The 19,507-nt window shown below is 41.7% G+C and overlaps 1 protein-coding gene across 1 annotated transcript in view; it reads left to right on the top strand.

Moving 5' to 3' along the window:
- Window positions 1–19,507, top strand: part of RELN (reelin) — a gene marked incomplete at its 5' end in the record, with an annotated part of 284,100 nt that overhangs the window by 36,092 nt on the left and 228,501 nt on the right. The window contains one exon of the mRNA XM_084206102.1: window positions 11,354–11,464. Coding sequence (XP_084062228.1) covers window positions 11,354–11,464 — 111 coding nt within the window. The remainder of the gene's footprint in view (window positions 1–11,353; window positions 11,465–19,507) is intronic.

Raw genomic sequence — 19,507 nt, 5'->3', positions numbered from 1 at the left:
ATTTCTGTGTCATGGATGCATCTGGTTGGCTCTGCTTCCAAAAAAATATAGTAAAATAGCTGTTGATGATAGAGAGAACATCTTCCTGTGTAATAGGAAGCTAAAGTAAGTTTCCTTAATTTTGGAAAAAGGATAGTTGAGAGTTGTGAAAGTTATCTATAAATGTTGAATTCTGTTGATAAAGCAAACACTTCACTGAAAATACATTAATTCAGAAAAAGAGAACTTAAAAATAAGGAAAAAACCATTTTCATGCCTTATATAAATAAATGATAGAGCTCCTTGTCACCTGAAGCTGTAAAAGTACAAACTGACTGTGGGTTCATTCAATCCCTTACCCTGGTCATTGATAAGGATATTAAAAAGGAGCGGTCCCCATACTGGGCCAGGGGAGCACCACCTGCAGCTGGCTACCACTCTTAGGGCTCAGCCATCCAGTTTTTCACCCAGTGAACAGTGCACCTTTCCAAGCCCTGGGCAGCCAGATGCTTCCTTGTTCTCCAGCATCACTTGAACTCCTGCATTTCATGATATTTGCTCATCATAATTCATGTGTCTGTAAGAGGATTTGTGCTACTTTAGCCTGAGGTAAACATGTTCAAGAGTCTGGCTTTAGAGGGTGTGCTTCCTTAGCTAGAATTAAGACAAAAGATCTTGCAAATGTTTAGACATTACTGAGTTATAATGAATTCCTAGTAGATAATTATACTTACTCTCTTTTCAAGCCAGCCTTCATTTTCTCTTTTAATGCTATTGTTAATTGTGTATTGAAAGGTTGTTTGCCTTTTGAGAACAGCAGAATAAAAGGATTTACCAAACTCTTCTGAAAATCTGCACTGTGCAGAAATATTCAAACCTTCTAAATAATTTATTGAGAGCACAGCCAACAATATGAAATTTTCATGTATGGGTATCAAACAGTCAACCTCACATAAACTTGAAAGGCATGAAAAATAAGGTTAGGCTTCAAAACAGGGGTCAATATTCTCAGGCTTAGAGTGATAAAAAGGTAATCACAATAACGTTTAATCTGTTTTTAAGAAAAATTTGATGTTGATGCTTTTCTAGAAGCATGACAGCATTTGGCCTCAAAACTTAATAAGGAGAATGGTGATTGCTGAATAAAGACACAAAACAGTTCCAACATACACCAATAACCAGGATTGCTTCATGCACTATGTAGCTGGTGAGGTCTGGGAATGATCATCAGCTCTTCCCATCTTCTCCTGGGACTTTGGATAAATAATATACTACCACTGACAAAGTAGGTTTCTCAATCATTTGAGTCTAACCATCATGTAAGTACTGTTAAAGCACATTTTACTGGCTCTTATGTCACGCTGATAACTCTCATGTTTACAGTATTTGTTGCCTATAGGTGCATTTCAATAAATTATATGCTTGGGTTTGTGTTTCTTATGCCAAAACTATAAATAACCGTCCTCTCCAATCATTACAGGAAATGCTATTTTGATGGTTATTCTTGTTTTGGCTCTGGCACACAATTTAATTCAGTGGTTAAATTTTTAGAGACATAGCTGATATACAATTTAGTGAAACACATTTTGTTTGATGTGCAGGTTATTGTGTTTACTGCTTAAACTCCATTAATACTATTCAGGCCTCTGTGAATTATCAAATGAAATAATAGGCATTTGCTGATACCCTTTGGAGTGCTTTGGTCCTACAAGGGCTTGCTAAGTTGCTAAGCACTAGTGATATGTTTGGCATAACACAAGAAAGAATACAAAGATAGTCATTGTCTCTGATGTCCCTGGGTGAGCTCTGGGTTCTGGGATGCTTAATTCCTGCTCAGTTCCCTCTGATGTGGGCAAGAGTTGGACATTTTAATAGAAATTGGATAATTAAGTTACTCTGTGTGAATGGCTCTTGGTGGGAATAATCTCAGTTTAGCCATCTTCAGTGTTGACATCTACAGCTGAGCTTTACAGTCTGGGCTCCCTTTATAGTCTGTGAGGAGAATCAGACATTTCTGGAGTGTGATTCATCTGGTCTGTTTTAATCATCAACATTAGGGTGAGATTTACAGCCTAAATGGGGTGACATAAATAGATGTGATGTTCTCTGGAGATTTATATAGCAGTAGCACATATTCCCTGGGCCACTGACTGAAACCTGCATCCTCTCCTTCCAAGAAGGCTGCCCCAGAAGGAAGGCAGCACGTGCCTCTCTCTGGGCCAGCTGATATCCCCTTTTCCCCATATAAAATGTGATGCCTGCAGCTAAGGGACAGTGGCTGGGCCACACAGGCACTGGAGTTTAAAACATTTTAAACCAATATTTTGTTGGGAAATTCAGATTTGAATCCTCTTACCCCGGTGAGAGCCTTAATTGCCCATCTGTTGGTTATAAGCAGGCAGCTATGACAGCAGCCAGTCTTACCTCTCCTCTGTCAGGTCTCTGGGCTGTGCCAGCACGTTTGGTGATGCCAGCTGGAATAAAGCACCTCTCTGCTCAATGTGGCCAAGTTTCTGGTGGCTTTGAATATGGTCAGAAATGTATTTAAGTTAGGGATTTTGATACATGGGAGGTCAGACTCTTGGGTCTCACACTGGAAGCCTGTTCACAGGTTTAACCATGAAACTCTTCACTTTTAGTGAGATGGCAGCTCTGAAGCATCTTGGACCATGTAAACAAACATGACCAATTCTTTATAGTCTAGGAATACAAGAATAAACACTTTATATATTGGTGCTGATGTCATTGTCGCTGTCTTGTTATGAACTTTCAAAAATATAAGTAATGTTTCTGCAAATAGTTTTCACAAAACTGATAGGTTGCTCTTTGCATCAATGACAAATGATGTCTCTGGATATCTCGTTACAGACATCTTGCCACACATCTGCAATCTATTTTCAGTTCTCTGTTGCTCATTACCAATTTAGGAAAGGATTTGAAAAGCTATGAAGGCACAGAGATTTGATGGAGCATGGGGCAGAAGAACTGAAACTATACTGTAACACAAAGCAAGGCCAAATCAGATTTTTAAACTGTCTAGTACAAAGTTCAAAATTTGTGCATTTTTACTCCCCTCCATCTGAGGGTAATTGCTAACTGGAATAACTGGTGAGGGCATCACAGGTTAGAGATGGTGCTGCTCTGTACAGTAACTTCAAGAAAAGCTCACTGGTGTTTTAGTGTGAATTAAGTGCTTTGTCTGTGTGCTTCAGAAAACCCATACCTAAGTGAGAATGCTTGCAGTTGTAAGACAGCACGTCTGTTTACTTAACCATGCTGAAACATCTTTTTTCTGCTTTCTTCCACCTACTTGGGGAAAATCAAAACAAGTATGAGTAAGAATCCTGTGGGCTTTCTGCTTTTGTTGCTGAATGATGTGTAGACCTGTGATTCATACTGTTCTTGCATATCTGTCTGGTGCTCATATTTGAAATAGCTGTATAATTATGAATTTCTCAATTTTGTTTTCTTTTGAAAGCAAAGTATGTCTGTGAGCCATAAAAATTAGTTTGATGTCAACATGCATTTCACTAGTATTTAAAAATTTTCTTTTTTAGTAATAAGGTTCTGAGTGCAATTCAGTATGTACACTTTCTGGATTCTTGTAGCAATGTATTCTCCATCATTCACTTACAAGTCCATTTATCAGCACACTCTTTGGAAAGCATACCTGTAAGAGTCTACCTGAGTATTTATAGATTTATAATCACTGTGGTGCCTTAACAGTTGCCTTTAAATAAGGCAGCAGGGTTTAGTCTCTTCTTTCTAGCAATTTAAGCTGTAGCTGGCATTTCAGGAGCTGGCATTTCAGGATTTGGACTTGGCATTATCTGTGCCCTGAGAGCACTGCATGCCTGGATGGGTCACCTGTGTTTGGCATTGCATGAGGGTGGCAGAAAGGTTCCATTGCCTAAAAAAGGAATGGAACTTGGGAAGGGACAAAGAGCATCCTCCCTGTGCTGAGGAGACTGAGGGCAGGCATAGCAATCTACAATTTCCTCATGAGGGGCAACACAGGAGCAGCCACTGATCTCTGCTCTGTGGTGACCAGGGACAGCACCTGAGGAGTGGTCTGAGGTTGTGCTGGAGGGAGGTTTAGGTTCAGCATTAGGAAAAGGTTCTTCACCCAGAGGGTGGTTGGGCTCTGAACAGGCTCCCCAGGGCAGTGGTCACAGCACCAGCCTGACAGAGTCCTAGAAGTGTTTGAACAATGCTCTTGGGCAGTGGTGTGACTCCTGGGCATGGGGCTGTGCATGGCCAGGAGCTGGACTTTGATGATCCTGGCAGGTCCCTTTCCATTCAGCATGCTCTGTGAATACAGTGTGGCACTGACAGTCTTTGCTGAAGGGATGTGAGTCTCCCTTCCTTTGCAGGATGCTGCAGCACAGTGAAGGGACAGAGGCCTCTCTGAACAGTGCCATTGCACACCTGACTTGCAGAGGCTGGTATATTTTTTTAGGAGTGAAGCCAAAAAAAACCCCAAAAGCATGACTTCAGTATAAATAATTTATTTCCTAAGAGGATGGTTTCCAGCCATGACTCAGGTGTGTGATGATGCAATATTACAGTGTTAGAGGGAACTGGCTTTCACCTTGAGAGGAGCCTTAAAAAGTGCCTGACATTGCTTTGATGCAAGAAAGCCCCATTTCAGGAAGTCCACTGTCTGTGGTGATTACCCCTACCAGAATTATTTTTTGTTTTATCTATAGTATGCAGAAGTGCAGTTTTACACTGTGGCTGTCTTGACTCACTTAAGAAGTGTGTGGGGCATCAAAGATCTTTGCCTTTATAAATTCCTTCTTGTACTCTGTGATTGTCATCAACAGCAGCTGCAAATTCTGTGGAATTTCTGTACCTTTCAGCCCTTAGTGGCATGCAGCTGGTGCTGGAGAGCAGCCAAAATAGGTAAGACCTGTCAGTGGCATCCTGAGATGATCCCCTTCCTCCACCTGGCACTTTTTCTACTTTTACAGTTTAGATGCATTGGCTGTATTTTGAGTATTTCGAATATCAGCCAAAATTCAGCCTTTTTGGAGAGTAGATCTAGTCCCTCGAGAGACTATGAGGCAAATTTAATGCAATTACTTACATGGGTTAATAGATTTTTCTAATAGTATGCAGTATGTGTGGCATACAGCACCAGAAAACAGTGAAAATTTTGTTTATAAGAGCAGCATTAATTTCTTAAAAATATTTGACTATCCCTACAGTTCAAACTCCACTTGGTCTTTCCTGGTATGCTGCTACCTCCACCTGTGGTATAATTTCAGCAGCATCTTTGCCAGCCTCCTCCTTCCTGACCTGCTTCCTCCTGGAGACATGTCAGCTCCTGGCATTGCCAGAGGCTCTGCTGTTCCTTGTCCCACGGGGAGCACCAGGGCTCTCACAGAAACTTGTTGTGCAAAATGAAAGGCTGCTCCAGAAAAGGCTGCTGCATCCCCTCCCTTCCCAAGGAAACAGCGCCAAAGCTTCCCAGAGATGGTGTCCTGGGCAGGATGAGGCCAGCCTGTGTGCCAAGGCAGCCTGGCTAGCACAGAGCACAGCAGCAGGGATGTGCTGAGAGTGCAGGAGCTGCAGTCAGCAACTCCCCTGATTTCTGGTGGAAAACTGAGCTGAGGACCCCATGGTTCTCAGAAACACATTGTGTGGCTGCAGTCCTTGCACAGAAAGAAAGGTAGGGCAAAACAGCACCAGAGGATGCTTCCATGGTGTTTCCCAGCCCCAGTATGATTTCTTTTTCATGGAGCCATTTCCTAGGCTTTTACAAAATAAACTGGAGTTATTCACTAATGCATGTGTATCCATGTCTATCCATGTGTTTTGTGGACAGGAATGTTCCATAGCCATCATGCACTGATCACTTGATTTAGGAGGTGGGCTAGGAGCAGACAGTGGACTTCTTTCCTGGCTGTTGACCAGCACAGGGGACTGACCCAGACATTGCTGTTGGGTTTTACACCTGGTCTCTCTTCCCAGTTGCTGTGTGAGTCCCTGATACTGAACCTTTCTAGGATTTCCAGGCTACAGCTGCAGATCCCATCTGCTTTCATCACCTTCTCTTGGCTACTTTCTCCAGCTGTGCTCCCCTTACCCCCACTGCTCCCCATTTTTTCTCAAAAAATTTCCTTATTCCCTGAACTTTCCCTATTCCCACCTCTTCCATCCTAGCTCACTTTTGCCCTCAGGTCTACTTTTCTGTCTCCTAAGTTTAAGATATTGGTGATGGTATTGGTCAAACTTTTAGAGCAACTTTGTGACATTTTGCACATTTCTCAACATTTTGAGAAGTGGGATTTTGATGAATTGAGTCTTCTCACAGAAGGCATATACTTTTGATAGAGAACTCTCTCTTTCCCCTTTCTCTCCAGCCAGCAGATATGACTTTCTACTTTAAAACACTGAGTGAGAAACTTTTCAGATCAAAACATCATCAAAAATGATATCTTCACAAAGCACTTCTGCTCCAACAAAGCAGTATAGCTGGACTGAAATATTTTTCATGGGACTTTTTTCAGCGAGCTTTTATTAGTCAGAGTGCTCTAAGAGTACTAAGTGAGGACAGAGTTTGAAGAAATATTTAGATACTAAAAATGAAAATGTCTCTGTTGAGCATATGTGAACTCTGATTTTTTTTTAATGTGTATATATATAAAATATAAATTGTCCAAACTTGGAGAAACACTCTCATATTTCAGAGCAGAAGAGTTGATGAAAGCAAATGACAGTGGAATTTTTCATCCAGGGCAACATATTCTCCTCTAACCTCACCTCAGAAATGAAATGTTTTGACTGAAATTCCTTCTTCCTTAAATAATTAAATCAGTCTGAGGGAGACACCATGAAAAACAAACCAATCCAAGCAGTCCAAGGGGGTAAATATAACAAATATCTCAGGAACTGAAAATAGAAGGAAGTGTTGAGCAACCCTTCGAGTAGTTACCACCTTTGCCTCTAAAATTTGCAGTGTGATATTGTCTGATCAGTATGTTGTTCCAAAATGTATTTTTGGGGAAGATGTTCTCAGTCTCTCCTGCTGGACCAATTCAAAGCAGTTGAGGGTTTCCTACCTTCCTCTGTACCTTGGGCTGTGTGCTGCCATCCCTGGGGTGAGGGTCCATCCCTGCCTGTCCTGGTGCAGCAGCCAGGAGGGCTGGCATGGGGGCTGCTCTCTCAGGGGTCCAGCACACCCCTGTCCATCCCTCCTGGCTGCTTCACTCACCAAATTCTCCTCCCAGTGAAGGGTCTTGTGGAGGATGGAGCAGTGCCTGCTTGGGTTTGTAGATGGCACCTGTGTTGTGCCTTGGGTGCCACAGGGCAGCAGTGCCAGAGCCCCCCGTGCCTGCCCAGCCCTGGCTGCTCCAGGTCCTTCCAGGTGCTTTCCAAAGTCCCAGTGGGTCATGGCATTGGTCCTTGCTTCTTTAGTGCCAGATATTTGACATTAACTACACATGGCATGAGCCAGTGTACAGGCACAAACAAAGCCTGGTGGAGGGAACCTCCTTGTTCTTTTGGAAGAGGATTTTAGTACCCTAAATTCCTAAAGCCCCTATATAAAATCACAGTCCCATTGCTGGCCTGGGCATTAGCACAGCTTTCCTGTCCTTGGTCATTATCACTTGGCATACTGTGTGTTTTCTTTTATTTTATGGGAATTTGATGTATTTCAACAGTGGGTAGGGGGAAAAAAAATCATCACTGAGAATGTCGTGATTAATTTTTTTCTCTTGAAGAACTATGGAATTATTCTGAAATGTATGACACGTGTGTAATAACAGCCTAGTGCTCTGTTTTTAAAAAATGTGCTAGAGGCCTTGTGCAGTTTCCCAGAGGCTTAATGAGGGAGCCATACTGTGTTGGAAATTTTTCAACAATAAAAATTGACCTATTACATGCTTATGTAAAATGAGGGTTGACAATCACACAAATATGTCCAAAGTCAAATACAGGCATTGTGAAATATCACTTCTTTCCCACAGAGAAACTGGTCACCTGTTCACAGTAGGCTTTTGCATTATATCCTATCCAGTAAAGAATAAGATGCTTCCCTACAGGGAAACAAAATGGCAGCAAAGTACTGGCCCAGTGCCCTTCTATCAGTGCTTTGCACTGACTCTTTTGCCAAGTCTTCAAAAATAACACAGAGGCATACTTTTCAACATATGTTTTGCCTCTCTGTTGGTTTAAAGGCACAAAGGGAAGAAAAGGCCGTGTATTTATTCACCACTTCATCATCAAATGCAGAAAAAATTCATTGTTTGCTTGTTTGATTTTATTTTACTCTCCCTAATACATCTTTTTTTTTTTAAAAAAAATCTAGAGTCCTTTGCTGTTCTTTTAACATGTATCAGAAGTAGCCTGTTCTTTAAAAAGGAACATATGGATCTGAACCTGCATCTGAATTCAGGGAAGTGTCTATTGCAAAACACTGAAATTTTGGAGTCATGGGAGCAGAAAACTGGGATTCAGGGTTGATTCTGTGTCGTATTGAATAGTCAAAGAAAAGACGATAAATACAAAAAATTGAAGAATAAATTAAACATGGTAAATACTGCTCAAGGTAAATAAAGCTACTGTCAACATTTTTGTGTTTTTTAAAATATTAAACACTACTTTTAAGCCAAACGTGTACCACAGAGGAAACACTGACTTTTAGGATTTAAGAAACCCATCAGTTTCTCTGTTGAATCTCCAATGAATGTCCTAGCAGTCACCTTGGAGTACCTTGCTTCAGTTTCCTGGCCAGTCACTGGCTCATGATGTCCCCAGCAAAAGGGAAATACAGGGAGGTAGGGCGTTGTCATGGGTTGACCCTGGCACAGTGCCAGCGCCCCCATGAAAGGTGGATTTCCAAAATGGTTACCGTGAGATGTGACCCAGAAACAGAACAAAACAGGCTCCAACTTGGGAATGGAGGGAAAAAAAAAAAAACAACATTTTATTAATCTACATAGACACAAAAGGGAAAAGGAAAAAAACTACACACAACAATCCACAACAGAACATCTTCAAAAACACTTCTCCTCCCCCCACCTCTCCAACAAACAAATCCCCTCTAACACATCAATTCTCAATTCCAATACCCTCCTTCACACACACTCTCCCCAGTTCATCAGGAGAGAGGAGTCTTCCTCTCACACCATGGGCCTCCCCAGGAAAACACTGTAAAGTCCCCAGTGCTTCCGTGTCACACACTGCAGCCGCCCGAAGAAAATCTGTAGTGGTGACCATCTTCCTTCCATGTCCAGCGCTCTCACCACTGTCCATGGATCCAAACTGCTCCTTAGGTCCTTTTAAGAATGCTTTGCCCAGTTCCAAGAAGTGGCCGCCTCTCACCATTTGGGACGCCGGTCCCCCCCATATTATCTCCCCTGGGGCCTGGGGCTCTCAGGAACAGAGATCCTTCCCTGGAGGCAGAGGGCTCCACCACACCCTCCCCCTCAGTCTCTGTTCTCTCCGCTTCTTCTCGCGGCCTTGTCACTCCTGGCTTCTAGCCAACCGCCTCCCCCAAGGAGCAGTCTCTGTATTATCAGAAGAACTTGGTTTCGCCCGTGGCTGTGTAAGAGAAAAGTCCAGCCAAAGCCACTCCACTCATCTCCTCCACCTAGGGCACTCTCATCTGCAAGCATTCCTTCACCTAGTCAAACTTCTTCTTCTTTCCCATCCTCTTTCCCCTCTCACTCCTCAGCTGGGGAGGATCAGTGTTTTTACAGCTTCCAAAAATTCACAAAAAGGTTAAAAGCTCGGCCCGGTCTGCTGGCAGCTGGGCACCTGCCGCCCCCCCCACTTTCTCCTCCTGGCTGTGCTCCCAGCACAAGATAACAAATTTCAGCCTGCACAGTCTCTATCATTCTCTCTCCCAGGGGGGCTGCCCAAACCATCCCAAGACTCCTCCACCCCTGCACCTTGCCGGGGCTCCGGCCTCCCTTCTCAGGTCGCATGGCCTCCCCTCCCCCGCCCAGACGCAGCTGGGCAGGGGAGAGGTCCGAGCAACTCACCGGCCGGACTCCAAAAAGGAAGGTCTTCTCTGCCTCCTCTGCTTTTAATCCCTGAGTGTGTTCTCGGAGGCGTACCCAAGTCCTCAGTGGCCACACCAAATGCCAATTTCACATCTGGCCACTGATTGGTTTGACCATAACTTTCAAAAAAAAAACCCTCACTTCTGGGTCAAACCATGACAGGCGTGATTTAGGAGTGATCAGAGTTTATCAGCACTCCCTGACAGACACTGATCTCTCCAAGTTAAGGGAATAAAAAGGATTGAGGTACGAAGCAGAATGAGTGGGGTAACTGAGGTTGGGATGCATCTTCAGTGTATGGGGCTACAAGTCGTCAGTGTAAGTCATACCCTTCTCGGCAGATACAGCTTTTTGTTGTTTTATTGATCTTCATATGGCTGGTGACTGCCCAGCCCTCTGTTTGTCGAGGTCTCTCTGCAGGGCCTCTCTGCCTTTGAAGGAGCCAACAGCTCCTCCTGGATTTGTATTGTCTCTGGACTCGCTCAGTATCCCTTCAGTCCTGTGCCCAAATGTTTATGAAGGTGTGGAAGGGCACAGGGCTGGCGATCACAGGATGGAACCCTGTGGAACCCCACCAGTGACAGGTCCCCAGTCTGATGTCACCCCAGTCACTGTAACCCTTTGTGCCCAAGCTGTGAGCCACTGATGTGTTTGTCCAGCCCTGTGCTGGACATTCTGTGCAGAAGGATCCTGTGAGAGATGGTATCAAAAGCTTTGCTGAAATCCAAAAAGGGTACATAACTGGCTTCCCTCGTGTGCTTACCTTGTCAAACACACCAAAGTAAAAGTATGAAAATTAGTGTGTACAAGAATTGAATAAATATTGCAATAATTGTCAATTCTAATAAAGAATGTGTGGATTCCAATGTTACTTGCAGTTTCCATTTGGATGTTTTCTGCTATTACTTAAGAATCTCTTAAAAATGTATTCCTGAGCTATTTAAATGCACACAATCTGTAATGTCTCAATGCCCATATAACTTAAATGTGTAATACTACAATAAGCATGATAACCATAACTTACGCTCTATTTAGATCCAGAAAGAACAGTCCCATAATCCTGGTTATTTCATTGTTTTTATTATAATTTAATGTCTGGACCATTGCTTACAAGCCATTATATTCCAGTGTGTTATTTTCTAACTCATCGTGCATTTCATGAATACCATAGTTTATGCTCCTGGCAAAGGCAACTTCTCAAGCACCAACTGAAAGTAAAAGTAGCATAAATATTGGGGAAATTCAGATGGATTCACTGGACTGCATGGTGGGATCTCATTCAAGAGCGAGACCCTGCCCACAGAAAGTGTATAGGATCTTAACCAGAATATTTACACATATTTTGGTTCTCATTTCAGTGACCATTTCGACAAGTACCTTCTTTGATGGCTTACTGGTAACTGGGCTCTACACATCTACCAGCGTTCAGGCTTCCCAGAGCGTCGGTGGCTCCAGTGCTTTTGGATTTGGTAAGTCCAGTGCAATTCACATCCTGCAGCCCAGGGTGATGAGTTGTACAGAGGAGATCAGTAGCAAGACAATTACTGGAACAGGTTAGTTTAGACTGAGTAATCAATAATACATGGAAGTCAGTGGGAGTGAATGAGATAAAGCAGTGGCAGTTTTTAGGCAGTTTTATTGCTTCTTGTACCATCTTCACCTTTGCTCAGCCCTGGTATTAATATGCTGAATAATATAAATTTTAAGAAAGAAAAGCCTCAGCAGATAAATTGTTTTAAGCAGCCATTTCTAAATTGTGTGATATTTTGTATAAACTAAAGCATTTAGCCCAAAGCCTCTAAGTGTTTCTTGGGCTGAAAACCTGTTTCCTTTAAGCTTATGTCAACCTACTTTTCCATTCAGTTAATAGCATCTTCCTTAAAACCAGAATGCTGGTAAGATATTTCATACAACCAATTATTTACCATGTCCAAAAAGCAGAATTGGAGTAAAAGGGATATGATAGACTATGCAAAATTATCATGTATTTCAGGTACTCCTGTAGCCCTCAGCAGTAGCAGCTGTGCTAAGGACTAATGTTTTTAAAATAATCCTTTCTAAATTTGTGCAAGTAATTGACAGCTATACCTTCTGCAGTATGTTATATGAAGCATTTTTTTATAGCCTTACAAATAATAGTAAGAATTTTGTTCCTCAAATTGGAGGAACTCAGTGACCCTAACAAGCAATCTGTGGTGAAGGTACAAAAACAGGTACTAGTCACATGGGACACAACTGCCCTGCACTTGCTGTAGCATGTTTAAATGTTTTAATTTTAATGTTAATTTGTCTGCTTGAGCCAGAATTCAGTACTTTCTTCATAATAACCTCTCATGGTACTTACTTTTGTTATAAAGCATGTAGAGCATGAATGGTCTGGGCATTTGAGTGTCATCCAGCAGGCATACATTTGCTTGTAAATGACAGGATGTAAATAGCACATTATTTAAAACTGCACTGAGGGATAATTTGAGAAGGGCTTTGTTCTGTGGATAACACCACAGTTCAACCTCAGACATTCTGCTCAGCCTTTCAAAGGGAAGAGCATGGCTGGCACAAGTGTTTCAGGCCTTGTGCAAAAGGCACTGGAAAATTCTCTTTTCTAGAAGAATTTGTGCTGCTATTTCCTCCTTCCCACTGTACTCTTCACAGGATGAATAGAATCTGATGGAATAAGGAAGACAGAAAGAACTTACCAATATGAAATTTCTGGGATGGTCAAGTCACTGGCAAGATAGCACCTTGCTGTAAAATAAGTCTTTGTGTTATTGGGAAATCGTGGCAAACTCACTGGGCAAAGTATACAGGCCATGTTTAGTTACAACTAAGTATCTAAGAATAACAATTAAGCAAAATTTTAAGAACCTAAATGCCTCTGTGCATTTTCAAAGAATGTCTGTATTTTTCCCTGAATGTGTATCTTCATTTGTAGAATAAGGCTATTGCAGTTCCATTGAGACAGATGTGAAAATAACATGTGATGCATGACAGGAAAAACAACGTGGCCTTCTTTAACTTGCCAAAGGTCATTGTCTAGCTCTTGATGTGTTACTTTAACCATTCTGTCACTGTAAGATAACCAACAATTAAACTGGTGACATGTATGTTCTGTATGCCAAAGAAGCTCCAAGCCTACAAGCTGGAAGAAGGCAAAAGCCAAAGTGATGCAAAAACAGTCATGCAGAGTTGGAGCTCCTTCATTTTGCTCATCAATACAAATTCTCAAATATCATGCCTGGGGAGATCTGATGCTCTGTCTTGAGCACGCCTCCATCTATGTTAGAGAAAAATTGCTGCCATTTCTGAATTTATTTTTTTAAATTTAGTTTTCTGTGGATAAACTGCAGGGTCAGTTGTGTTACAGTGTTAGGTAAAAATATTTTAAATAAAGGTCTTAATTTACTGTTTTTCTTTGCTATTTCCTAAGCTTGTATATATATTGGAAAAAGAAAAAAAAAACAATCTGAATGTTTCATAGCAGATGATACTCTTGTGCAATGTCTTTGAATTCACAGTAAAATTCAACAGTGAAGAAAAAATGGCAGTGGCTTTACAGTGCAATTTTATATGAATCCTTAATCTATGATGCACTGATAGCTCCCAGGACTAAGAGCTACATCAACTTTTCCTATCTCTACTTTGCAGTGAGAGATGAGAAAGCTGGACTCTTCCAAAAGGCATTTGGCATGTAAATTATATGCTTCTAAAAATTATTTGGTAGTTTCAAAAAGTAACAATATTTAAAAAGCTACAATTTTCAACAGAAAAAATAGAGTGGTCTCCTCAGTATTTAATATGTTGTTTAGTAAAATAGTAGGTGGGAGTGACATTGTTTGGCTTTCTGAAGAAAACACAAAACAGTTTCTCTAGAAATCCTGGATCCATCTGTTGTGTCATCATTTTCAACCAGCAAAGAAGCAGTTTCTCCTTTGAGGCAAGTGAATGTGATATTCAGGTTTAGCTTGCTGGAAATGATTATGTTTTTTTAATGTTGAGGACTAGTCAGGTTCAGAGACCTCAATTCAAAGATTCATGTGGTTTATCACAGATTAGATGGGGGGAGGAGGGGCAAAGCTGGGCCTTTAAAACCTGAAGATAGTAATATTCTGAAATTGGGTTGATAGTGGTTGCTTATGGTGCAGGGAAAAATATTTTTCTTCTTTGCAATATTACCATTGAAATGGTCTTGTCTGTCTCTCACAGGAGGCAACACTAGATTATCATAATCTTCCAGACTGCCCAACAATTTGAAGTCTCCTTAACATACATATATTGTCTCTTCTGTGCTATGAGCCACTGTGTTGTGACAATAATTATCTTTTACCAGTTTAGGAAGTTACTTGATGGAGACACAATCATTGTCAGTTATAACAGTTAACCATGTCAAGAAGCTTTGGAAAAAAAAAGAGATAAAATATTTTCATTCTTAAGGTTATGGTTTTTTCCTTCTTCAGTACATGTTGTGTAGGAAAATATGTAGTTTCTGATTTCCATTGACATGAAGCTTGTTGAAATTTTTATTTGGGAAACGTTCTAATGATTTATTGGGCAGAAATGTGTGAGTTTTTGGGTAAAAATTTAATAGTAGTTTTCTCCCGGGGTGAACCATTTTCTGGGTTCAGGTTAAGGTAAAACTAAAATTGGAAAGCTAGAATTAGAAGTGGGATCAAACATAAATGTGTTGAAACTTCACTAAACCAAGCTGGGGAGATCCTTTAGCAAAGAAATGATCTTTAAAAGTAGCTTTTAAGAAGAGTGTTTCTTTTTTCAATAGACCCCCTGATACAACAGATACTCTCAGCTGCATCTCTTCAGTGTCATTTCCACTCTCCTTTCCTGATCAGCGTGGTGTGTACATGGAAATGTTCCCACATCTTTCAGCATTGATGGCTGGTGGGCAATCCCACTCTTTGTCTCCTCCTTTCACATGCCACACTGGTACCCTCAGTTTGTTCACACCCTGTCTCTGGAGACACATTTTGGACTTCTGTGGGATCTCTTTATCCATCAGCACTTTTTCTTTCTTCTGCTTTTGTCCCTGAGGATTCTTGTTGGTATTTGGCCTTTTTTTGACTCCTTGGGTCATCTGGCTGTGCTCTGGGGTTTATCAGCCCACCAAGACTAATCTCCCATGCCATCATGTAGGGGCTCTTACTGCTTGGATTAGTCCAAATATAAAATAGGAAAGTGGGAGGCAGGAGTACTAAAAAAAATATTAGGAAGCTACAAAAGTGGTGGTGGGTCTGGTGGGAAGGATTGCTTGCAAACAAGAGTGAGGATAAATGGTTTGGTGGGGGATAGGGGAGCCCCTCTGCATCTTGGCAGAAGCACCAAAACTCCGTGTGGCTCCTGCCAAGCCGTGTGCTCTGGGAAGCAGGGAGCAGGGAGCAGGGAGCAGGGTATCATTCCTACAATTACAGGAGAGGATTACAGCCTAATCCCCCAGCAGCGATAAGGAGCGCCGTGAGCTGAGGACCCGAATCTGTCTCATTACACGGGATGATCCTGGTGACAGGCTGGCTGAGCAGCCAGATGTGCTGGGCTGTGCACATCAAAGAGTGCCTTTGACCTGCCACTCACACTGCATCTTCATCCATTCCAGCTCTTCCCAAGGCTTTCTGGCTCCCTGGTAGCTTTTCCCTTGATGAATTGTCCTGGTTTAGGACAAATTTGGGAGAAAACCTCCAAAAGGGGGCTCCTTCAGATAGCAAACCCACACAGCCCCTCCCCTCAACTGGTTCAGGAAAGATTCCTGGGAGAGAAGTGGAAAGAACCTGTTTAATTAACAGGCACAGCACACAAAATGAACAATACCAGGTGACACCACTCTGTCACCGCTCTGAAAAAGATGACAAATTCAGAAAGTCTCTCCTGGGAGTGGTCACTCTGTTGTCAGTCCCTCCAATGCTGGGGCAGCTGCTGCAGCCGCAGGGTGCAAACTCTCGGTGTTCCCAGGGCCCAGTCTGGGGCAGGTTCGAGTAGGTCCAAAACAGGGAAAGGAGAAACACTCCAGGGAAAAATTCAGACTGCTTAGCTAAACTAACTAATGAGCAGAAGCACAAAGCAAGAGGAAAGCAGGAGCAAAACAGAAGCCAGAGCAAGAGCAAAGCAAAAAGCAAAAGCAGTGCTATGTACTGTCCCGTCTGTGTGTCCTGCCGGCCGTGGGGGAGCGGCTGATAGCAAAACCAAAACAAAACTTTCACTCTTCAGAGCCAGTCCTGAAGGCACAGATAACATCCAGCATGAACAGCCCACACAAATGGGGATACAAGCATCATAACGTCACCCTAGGACATGAATACACCACAAATTATATTTAAGTTTAGTGTAATTAGTTTCTTACCAACTACAGTGGGAAACATGAGCCTTTCTAGTTAAGCCGCCCAAACCCCTAATTTTATGCAAAATCATGATGACTACACTGATGTTTACCTTTTAGTAAATGTGGAATTAACAAGTAGTTTAATGATAACATTTATATATGCATTAACCTTCCAATCTAAATTGCAAAGGTCCTCTTGGAAGTCCATAGGTTGGATTTTGGTAGTGATAGTGGACTCCAAGCTCTGATTACACTGGAAAGTGTTGCCATAGGCCTAATTGGATAACAGAAAATTTTTGTTTATATTCTGTGTAGGTTTAAACAACTTGAAATTTGCAATCTTTTAAAACAAATAATTCCTCCTACTGTGAGGTCATAAACTCCTCATGAAATTTAGGGGTTTTTTAACTGTATGGGCTACTTTATAAGAAACTAGGAGGGTGATGCTACCTGGAAACATTTTAGTGCATGAAATTGCATCTTCTAGAAAGCAAAAATATAGAAGATGAAAGATGATGCTGCAGTCTTTTCTCTTTTGCAATTCTTTGTTTCTATACCATGAAGGTGATCATACATATTTTAGGTAATACATTGACTCTGGTACTCAAAAGAATGAATAGTTACAAATAATCTTTGAAATATGGTGAATAATACATTTCCTAGAGGAAATCCTGGAAAGAGCAATCACCAGATATAATGTAATGACACCTAAATTATCTTATACTCTTTGCTTTTTACTATTTTATTGCCTTTTGACAGGATTAAAGCAGCCTTCACATAATCCTTCACCGAGTATTTTGGTTACATATGTGACTGCCAGTCAAAACCCCCTCTCAGTTTATAGAGGAAGGATCATTTTGATCTGGTTCTGCATGGGTTGGGAACTGGGGAAAAGGAAAAGAATGGTTTCCAGGTCCCATATTGTTGTATTTTCTGAGACCCCCTACGAAGGGAGGAAATGATGAATCTGACTCCATGTTCTTAGAAGGCTAATTTCTGATTTTATGATCTATATTATATTAAAGAATGCTAGACTAAACTACACTAAATAATAGAGAAAAGATACTAATGAAAACTCGTGACTCCCTCTTCAGAGTCCCACACAGCTTGGCCATGACTGGCCATTAAGTCAAAACAATTCACAGCAGAAACCAATGAAACCATCACTATTTGTACACAATGTCCAAACACATTCCAAACCAGCAAAACACAGGAGAAGCAAATCTGATAATTATTGTTTTTATTTTTCTCTGAGGCTTCTCAGCTTCCCAGAAGAAAAATCCTGGCCAAAGAGATTTTTCAGAAAATATGAGGGTGACACCACATCCCTTTTGGCTCTGAGCAGCCTTAGGGCAGAGCTGCTGTCGGCAATGCCACCTGGTGCTGGTTTCACCTCCAGGGGAAGAAGCAAAGAGGGTGCTTGGGTGGCTGAGGAACACCCACAGTGTCACCTCCCAGGGGGTACCACAGACAGTGCACCCCAGCTCTGCCAGCACATGGGTCTGGACCATGCACTGGAGGCATCCAAGGCTCCTCCTGATCCTGGAAGGGATTTGTGGTTTTGAGCTGTCAGAGGCTTGGATTTGGCATCAGTTTATGCTCAAACACTGACGCTTCTGGGACAATGTTTTGCTTTCAGATTTTGACATAGAAAGGAAAATATCCCCCACTAACATTGTGAGATGGAAAAATGCCAACTGTTGCATTTTCTTCTTAGGTGAGCCCATAAAATCAATCCCTCCTGCTCAGTCTGTCTCTCTGTGCTTGCTCGCCACTCTAAAAAGTAAGGAATAGTCGGTAAACGATAGCTCCTAAAAAAGTTTTCAGCTATGTACAAGCTACTGATCTTGAAGTGCAGTTTTTACAGAAATTGCTGTAGATCCCTGTTTTTTTTTTTTTTTGTGACAAGCCAAATGGGCTCCAGGACCCTCCCTTCACACCAGAGATATTTGCCAGAAACCAAACAGATGGTAAACTAGGAAGAAATGACCCTCAGCATTCTCATTAGAACAGTTGGGGAAATTTTAATAGGCCCCCATTTGCCTTGTGCTGTATCTAATACCCTTTGAACTGCCACTTTTTTTTCCTTTTTTTTTTTCCTTTGTTACAAGTCAACTACTGCCATGTATATTTTAATAGGGATTATCAAATACAATTTGCCCAGAAGATGTAACAGCCCTCCGCTGCTAATTAGCAAAGTTTAAATAGTCACTGAGTTCTGGGATAATTGGAAAGAAACAGTGATTCTTCTGCCAATGTATAATTACCAATTAACAGGAAGATAAAATATCTGTATAGCAGTCATATCTTGAAGAATTTGTTAACAGTCAATTAAGTAGTCAGTTGATGCCAAACTGACATTGGTCAAGAAAGTTTACATTTGAGTTTTAAGATACTTCCACCTACAAATGGCACGTAAGAAAACCATAATGATTATAAAATTTTGAATGTCTCTGTGTCATGATGTTTAATTACTACTTAATTGTCTTCATGGCCAAAAGTTGACCATTTCTGCAAGTGATTGACTGTCATATGTGCCTTGGGGAAAGGGTTTTAGCTTTATTAATACAACATATATTCATTATCATGGCACAGGCAGTAATTACCCATGCTTTCCTGGCAAGAAACTGCTGAAGTATTTTAACTGCTGAGGGAGAAAATTCCCCACACATAGTTGGATAAGGCAGACACCAATGCCCCAAGGTTGGAGGAACAAGCTAACTGGAGAGGGAGCCTACACAGAAAGTACTTAAATTGGCCTAGCTTTAGTCTAGTTTCATGCAGTCCAGTCACCCTGAACACCTTCATCCTTTTCTGCAACTACTCTTGGGCTTGTCACGTTTGTCTAACTCCAGCCATGGCAGCAGCAGCAGCTCTTGGGCATCAAAATCCAATTTTGCCTAATCTGTTGAGAAGTTCTGAGTTAGTGCACAATTTATTTGAAATATCTTCATAGCATTATGAAGATGACATTAAAACACTTCCAGCTTTTAACCTTTTAAATGCACCTGTGGCTCCTGCTAGCATTTGTGTGGTGAAGGCTGAAGAGGAGTATGATCCTTCTTAGAGGTTGGCACACATAACATTGCTTGTATTTGTGAGCTCTGAATAGCAGGTGCAGGTGAGTGTTTCATTCTACACTTGGGGCTTTGCAGATGATATTGGGGTGATGACTGCACTGCAGACACAG

The sequence above is a fragment of the Fringilla coelebs genome (genome assembly GCF_963513975.1).
Source record: "Fringilla coelebs genome assembly, chromosome: 5".
NCBI lineage: Eukaryota > Metazoa > Chordata > Aves > Passeriformes > Fringillidae > Fringilla > Fringilla coelebs.
Note: the sequence above shows the minus strand (reverse complement) of the source record. Positions and strands in the feature narration are given on the sequence as shown.